The sequence below is a fragment of the Drosophila bipectinata genome, chromosome 3R, assembly GCF_030179905.1.
Source record: "Drosophila bipectinata strain 14024-0381.07 chromosome 3R, DbipHiC1v2, whole genome shotgun sequence".
In the NCBI taxonomy this organism is placed as follows: domain Eukaryota; kingdom Metazoa; phylum Arthropoda; class Insecta; order Diptera; family Drosophilidae; genus Drosophila; species Drosophila bipectinata.
This window is the reverse complement of record NC_091739.1, coordinates 4,992,929-4,999,456: the sequence shown is the minus strand read 5'-3', so window position 1 is coordinate 4,999,456 and position 6,528 is coordinate 4,992,929. Positions and strand designations below refer to the sequence as shown.

At 45.0% G+C, this 6,528-nt stretch overlaps 2 protein-coding genes across 3 annotated transcripts; one reads left to right on the top strand and one right to left on the bottom strand.

Moving 5' to 3' along the window:
* Positions 1–303: 303 nt before the first annotated feature.
* On the bottom strand, positions 304–4,485 carry yata (N-terminal kinase-like protein yata). Its single transcript, XM_017244556.3, has 9 exons — positions 3,586–4,485; positions 3,301–3,524; positions 2,835–3,240; positions 2,129–2,771; positions 1,710–1,874; positions 1,501–1,646; positions 1,310–1,438; positions 852–1,248; positions 304–788 (listed from the first exon to the last, which is right to left on the bottom strand). The coding sequence occupies exons 1-9, from the start codon at positions 3,964–3,966 to the stop codon at positions 661–663; spliced, it is 2,619 nt and encodes an 872-aa protein (XP_017100045.2). The 5' UTR covers positions 3,967–4,485; the 3' UTR covers positions 304–660.
* Positions 4,486–5,256: 771 nt separating this feature from the next.
* ATPsyngamma (ATP synthase, gamma subunit) lies at positions 5,257–6,518 on the top strand. Of its 2 annotated transcripts, none has more exons than XM_017244460.3 (2): positions 5,257–5,391; positions 5,445–6,518. In XM_017244460.3, the coding sequence occupies exons 1-2, from the start codon at positions 5,293–5,295 to the stop codon at positions 6,351–6,353; spliced, it is 1,008 nt and encodes a 335-aa protein (XP_017099949.3). In that variant the 5' UTR covers positions 5,257–5,292; the 3' UTR covers positions 6,354–6,518. The 2 variants fall into 2 exon arrangements, with proteins under 2 accessions (XP_017099949.3, XP_017099950.2); XM_017244461.3 differs by having other exon boundaries at positions 5,329–5,391; positions 5,459–6,518.
* The last annotated feature ends 10 nt before the right edge of the window (positions 6,519–6,528 follow it).

The window sequence follows — 6,528 nt, the reverse complement described above, 5'->3', positions numbered from 1 at the left end:
CGCAAAAATATTTCTTTTTAAATATCTGCCCTCTGCGCTGTTAGAAAATAGATGTTGGGTTACTTTCATTTTAAAAACAATAGGATTAAACAAAGTACGCTCATCCATTCAGTAACTTGCATGCATACACATTGATAGTAGGAGAAAACTTTTCTAATATCCACACTTTCGCATAAATTCACATCAACCTGTAATCGGACATTCTTTCAAAAGGATCCGGTTAATTATCCAGCCATGCATCTTCGATATTCGTCTACTAGATTCAATTAATAAATTAAAATTGAAGTAATTCACTAACTACTGTTTGGTTGTTTGTCACTTTCTTCATTCTCTTTTTGGTTTTATAAATATAAATTACAGTTTTTAATTACAGTGCTTTACATTGGAAATTTCGTTAGTGATGCTGTGTATATATTAGATAATATCGTGCCAGCATTAGAATTACTATATGGCTATGTTATGGAATTGAAATGGAGGCTCGAGACACTGAGACTGCATTTAATGCAAAATCCGATACCCAAAAAAACATAAAGCACTCCCGGATCGGAAAGTGACTGGGACAAGACACACACGCACAGAAATATACAAATACACTTTGGGCTTAGATGTACGATGGAAATAACAGCTACAACGCACGATGCTGTCATTCGCTGATTACTTTTAAAGCTTTTTAGCGCCCAATTTCATAGGCCCACTGGCTCGCTGGGCCCGACGAGCCTCCAGTTCCCTCTGTCGCTGCAGTTTCTTCTCCTCGCGCTTGCGACGCGCTTCATCCAGCTTGGCATTCCCTGAAGCAATATCACTCAATTGTAGAGATTGAGAATCTCTAGGAATACAAATATGAAACTTACCCAGTCCCGATTCATCTAAGGGCTCAAATTCACCATCTGCCCACGAATCACTGTTCCAATTGGCATTATGCGTCGAATTATTGAAATGCGACGAAGGCGGGCTAATGTTATTGCAATTGGCAGTGGCCGATGTAGGCGATGTATTGCTGCTTGAGAGATTGGGAAGCTCCTTTGGTCGCAGCATCGCCTGCTGTCCCTTCGAAGGCGAGGTGACATGCGAGTTTAGCTTGCCCAGAGGTTCAATCAGGTCGTTCAGATCGTTCTGCTTAATATGTTGTTGATGTGGCTGCAGCAGGGGTCGCTGATGGTGCTGACTGGATGACGTGGTGGATGATATAGATTGTCTAGCCAGCTGTTGCTGCTGCTCCTCTTGCTCAGCCTGCTCCTCCTCTTCGCACTAAACAAATACATTCCTGCCTTTAGTAATTGCCATGAAGTGTTAAACTGTGTTCTCTTACCGGATCCTCTTCCAGGCTGCCCCATTCCTCGTTATCCCAACCATCGCGTACTTCGTTCAACGCATTGGCAGCCATCATAGCACCATTGTTGGAACTGGCTGCCAGAGGACTGCTAGGATCTTGAGAGGTCTGTAAGAAATGTTTAACATCAATCAATGTATCTGTTTTATTGATCCATTTATAATACTTACATCCATTTCACCCCAGTTTTCGTTGTCCCAATCGTTGTTCCCATAATCGGAGGCCGAGGCGGAGGTATCATTGCTTTCATGCTCTAGCGACGTCATTGAGGTAACACTGCTTGTGGTGGTCGATAAACTGCTGCTGGATGGTTGCTCTATATTGCAAGGAATTGGGGTTAATTTCATTCCAAAAGTGCACATAAAAAGTAATTACTTACCCAGCGATGCTGGCTTGGACAGATTACGTCCTGTTAAAGGCGGTCTTGGTCGAGACGAATCACTTTGGCTGCGATAGAACTTGGCTGTAACGGCTGTCACCGCCCATCCTGCCCAAGTGGCCGCCGCATTTCCAATTGAGGGCGTGGCTGTATGAACATCCGCCTCTGAAATTACATTTTTAAAAAGCTCGTTAGTGACTGAAAAAAGTGACCCTTTTTATATAATTTTTTGTTGGGCATCGTTGCAGAACCATTTGCATAAGTACTGCAAGGATAAAAATTTCTAGCTCATTAAGTCGTTTAACAAAGATTTTACATGGAAATATAAAGAATATTTTGTCAAATATTCAAGATCCAAATTCATATAGTTTTGGGCAGTTTTTATAATTTATGAGGATTTCTTACATAAAATTACTTACCCATCGTCTCGCGCAGGCTGGGATCCTCTGAGACCTTTTCTAATTTACCCAGAAAGCCACGAATAGTTTTGAATGCCGGATCACGCACCGTCTTCTCGGGGTCAACGCTCAGAGAACATAGCGATGGCAGGACCCTGTTGGCCACCTCGCTAAGCAAAAAGTACTGTTGAGTGGCGGCCAGCGCCAAAACTCCAGCAACTCTAGCCGGCGGAAACGGATCACGCATTGCTCGAATGAAGGCGGAGACCAAAACCCGTTGGCGTACCTGTGGATGCAAATGTGGCGCAATCTTTCCCAGGCACACAGTCGTATTGGTGCGGATTCCGCCTTGATCGTCTCGAGCCTGTAGCCTCGCAAAATGACGCAGCACCTCCACATTGAGATTATTGTAGTTTAGTTTGGGAGCCAAGTGAATGATCGACTTCACTGTCTGCTCGCGTATGGTAGCATTTGTGTCTAGGAAGCCGTGAGCCACTTGTGGGAAAATTTGATCGTTGACCACCTGTGGCTGGAGATGGGCAACGAATAGGTCCAGTTGCTGCAGCAGTCGTGAACGAGTCACACGATCCGTGGAGCCAAACAGCTTTACCACACAGGGCACAATCCGCTTTTGATACTCCACTTCATCTAGAAGTTTTCCAAGCTACAATGTAAGAAAATACATTAGTTCACTTGGATTTCAAAGAATAGTTACTTTGGGAACAACCTTAAACATTGGTGCCAAAACTGCGGAGCCGGCATCTCCATATTCATATGCGGTTATCAGCTGGGGAAGTATCTTGTGCTTGCACACATTATCCGGAAAGTTGTCCAAATGCGTGGTAAGGCCGCTGAAAAAACGATTCTTTTCCGCCTTGTCTTTGATTTGGATTTCTTCCAGGAAGAGCAGGGTATCCACCAGATCGTTCTTGAAAAACCCACCGGGCTTGCGACATCGCGTGATTATATCTGCCGGATTGGGACGATTTGAGGGCGACGCTCCAACCAGTTCGCAATAAAGAGACTGCAGGGATTTGGGGATGTGGTCAATGTCCTTCAGATTTGAACGTTGCTTGAGAACTCCGTTGAAAGCTTCCCATACCAAGCATCCTAAGCCCCACATATCAACAGAACTGAAAGGGTTTCTCGGAAGTTAGAAACAATAAGAAATATTGAAGGTATTAGACTATTACCATTTGGTGGCCGCCTTCAGTTTGGTCTGATCATTTTTCTCTGGCGAATCGTAGACCTCCAGGGTTACAGGAATCTTGGCTGGAGGCATGGGATTACCATCTGCCGCTGATACATACTCCAAGCTGCCCAGTTTCCATTCTCCGGAGGCATTGACGAACACCGACCAAGCGGATACATTATTGTGCCGCAGATTTCCATCGTTGTTGAGAAAGGACAAAGCACGCTAGAATTTATTGGTTGGTTTTTAAAATATTGCCATTGATAAGAGACTGGGGTGTACTCACTGTGATTTGGAAGATGCCCCAGGCCAGGTAGAGACCCTTTTGGACATTATCGGTGCCTAGTTTGGTGAAATAGCTACCTAGTGGCTCCACTGCCTCTGTGGCCACGTAAAGCATCTTGTCCGTCTCTAGTGAGTCCAGATATTGGAGGATACTTGGGTGACGCAACGTTTTCAACCTCTTAAGAGCCGCCTTGGCCAGTTCGCACTTGGTTTCAGAGCCACTGCGGATGTCGTATACGAAGACGGACACCTCTTCGAGTGTTGTCTTGCGCTTGGCCTTGTGTAGTGTCCATATGGAGTAGGATTCGAAACCGCCCACCGGTTCGCCAATATCGTAGGGGAAGTCTTTCGAGGAGTCGCGCGAGAAGAACGACCACATCATGTGTTTTGCTCGGCGGCTCAATATTTTGTTGCTGTTGATTTTCTTTGGAAGGCACTGTGTTTAGAGCCCCACTTTTCGCCTGCTTTCGCCAGCTGGTACTGCACTTTTCCTTTTATCTTTACGTTACTTTTGGTCTCTCCCTCTGCCTCGCCTTCTCCGTGGTGCGTCAGCCCGCCGCCTCGCCTCTGCGCCTACTGCTGCCACCCGACTATGATGCACTTTCAATATTTCAATCTTTCTGTCTCCTGGCCTCCGATGCGCAGCAACAATTTTCCCTTTCCTTTTCCAGTGCACACACAGCCAAAGGTTTTTGTACACTACTCCAGTAGTGGCTTCCGGGGTTTCATTGCTGGCGTCTGGCGTTTATTGTGGGATCGCTGATCCAGTTGGCGGAGGCGAGGAGTTAATTTGGGTTCTTTTGCCGTAGAGTAATTCTAATCTTTTTCCCGAGTACGTCAGCAGCGAAGCAAGAGCAGGACAAAGGGGTGCATTTTTGTATCAATCGATAGAGAAACTGCCGCCAAATTTAAATTCTTAATCGTAGTTTCAATTTTAAAATGGCACTGCAGCCTAGACATTAAAAGATGGCAAACCTTTTGCCATGTAAAGGATAACACTACCTTGAAAATTGACACTCTGAGTTACCTATATTAACTGCATCGCTCGGGAGTGCAAGTAGGGCCCGGTAAATTTTGGAACATTTCCTTAAAGAAACATATTTTAAGGTACCCAGTAGGCAGGAACAAAAAATATTGCGTATACTCCTTTATACTTTTTAAAATATGTATATAAGTTGTAGTTTTAATTGATTTTTGGATGGGATTCGAATTCACGGCATGCTCACTATGTATAGGTATCCTGTCAGTACAAAATGTTTCCTAATCGCAGATCTTTGATGAGTCATATTTATATAAAATATTCAGTGAATTAATTTTAAAGTCATAGAGCATTTTTTTATTTTCAATATTTTAATTTAAAAGATATCGTTAGTTCTCAAAAGCGATTTCAGTTCAAAAGTTATCGATATATTTTAACCAATTTAAAAAAAAAAAAAAAGAATTTAATTTGTACCATTTTGATTGATTTCAAAATAAAGATTTTTTACAATTGTAAATGTACAAATATGAGAATATATATGTATATCTACATAGATAATGCCAACTCGTTAGTTGGATTTAAGCACATAATCACAAGCGTTCGGGGAGAGCGGGGCCATGGAAGAAAACCAATTTAGTATCTTTATAATTGAAATCTTTTTCTTTGCAATTTACATTCTTCTGCATTCTATAGTCTGAAAAAAACAAAATAGTCTTCTGAAGCCTTCTGATGTCTAAATTGCCATTCACAACGATTTTCGCTAATCGAGGCATTGACAACCCTACTCTGTGTTATAACACTCATTGTGGTGCAGCCAACTTAACGCAGGTGAATTTTCTCCGACCATTTTGCCGAGCTGAACTTTATAATATTTTGATTAGGGAATCTTCGACAGGATGATGATGCAACGCACCCAGCTCTTGCTGCCCCTGGCCGTGGAGGCTACCGTGCTGGCCCAGCAGCAGCGTGGTATGGCCACCCTGAAGGCGATTTCCATCCGCCTGAAGTCTGTGAAGAACATTCAGAAAATTACGCAATCGATGAAGATGGTGTCCGCTGCCAAGTACGCTCGTGCCGAGCGTGACTTGAAGGCTGCTCGTCCTTACGGCGTCGGTGCCCAGCAGTTCTTCGAGAAGACTGAGATCACGGCCGACGAGAAGGCTGAGCCCAAGAAGCTGCTCATCGCCATCACTTCCGATCGTGGTCTGTGCGGCGCTGTCCACACTGGTGTGGCCCGTACGATCCGTAACGAGCTGGCCAAGGACGACACCAACACTAAGGTCTTCTGTGTCGGCGACAAGTCGCGCTCCATCCTTGCCCGTCTGTACGGCAAGAACATCCTCATGGTGGCCAACGAGGTGGGCCGTCTCCCACCCACTTTTCTGGACGCCTCGAAGATTGCGCACGAAGTGCTGAAGACCGGTTACGACTACACCGAGGGCAAGATCGTGTACAACAGGTTTAAGTCCGTGGTGTCCTACCAGTGCACCTCACTGCCCATCTACAGCGGAACCACTGTTGAGAAGTCCGAGAAGCTGGCCGTGTACGACTCGCTCGACAGCGATGTCGTCAAAAACTACCTTGAGTTCTCTCTGGCTTCGCTCATCTTCTACGCCATGAAGGAGGGTGCCTGCTCCGAGCAGTCCTCCCGCATGACGGCTATGGACAACGCCTCGAAGAACGCCGGTGAGATGATTGACAAACTTACCCTCACCTTCAACCGTACCCGACAGGCCGTGATTACTCGCGAGCTGATTGAAATCATCTCTGGTGCTGCCGCCCTCACATAAGCGGTGTCCATCCAAGGATTCAGCAGTTCGAAGAGCTCCAACGATAAAGCTAATTGCATATGGTGCCAGGCACCTGGAGCTACGCCTGGACGCCCTATTAAAGTTACAACAATTTCAGATAAACTCCCATAATAAATAGCGTGGAACGAACGAAAAAATAGCCAATAGCTCGAGT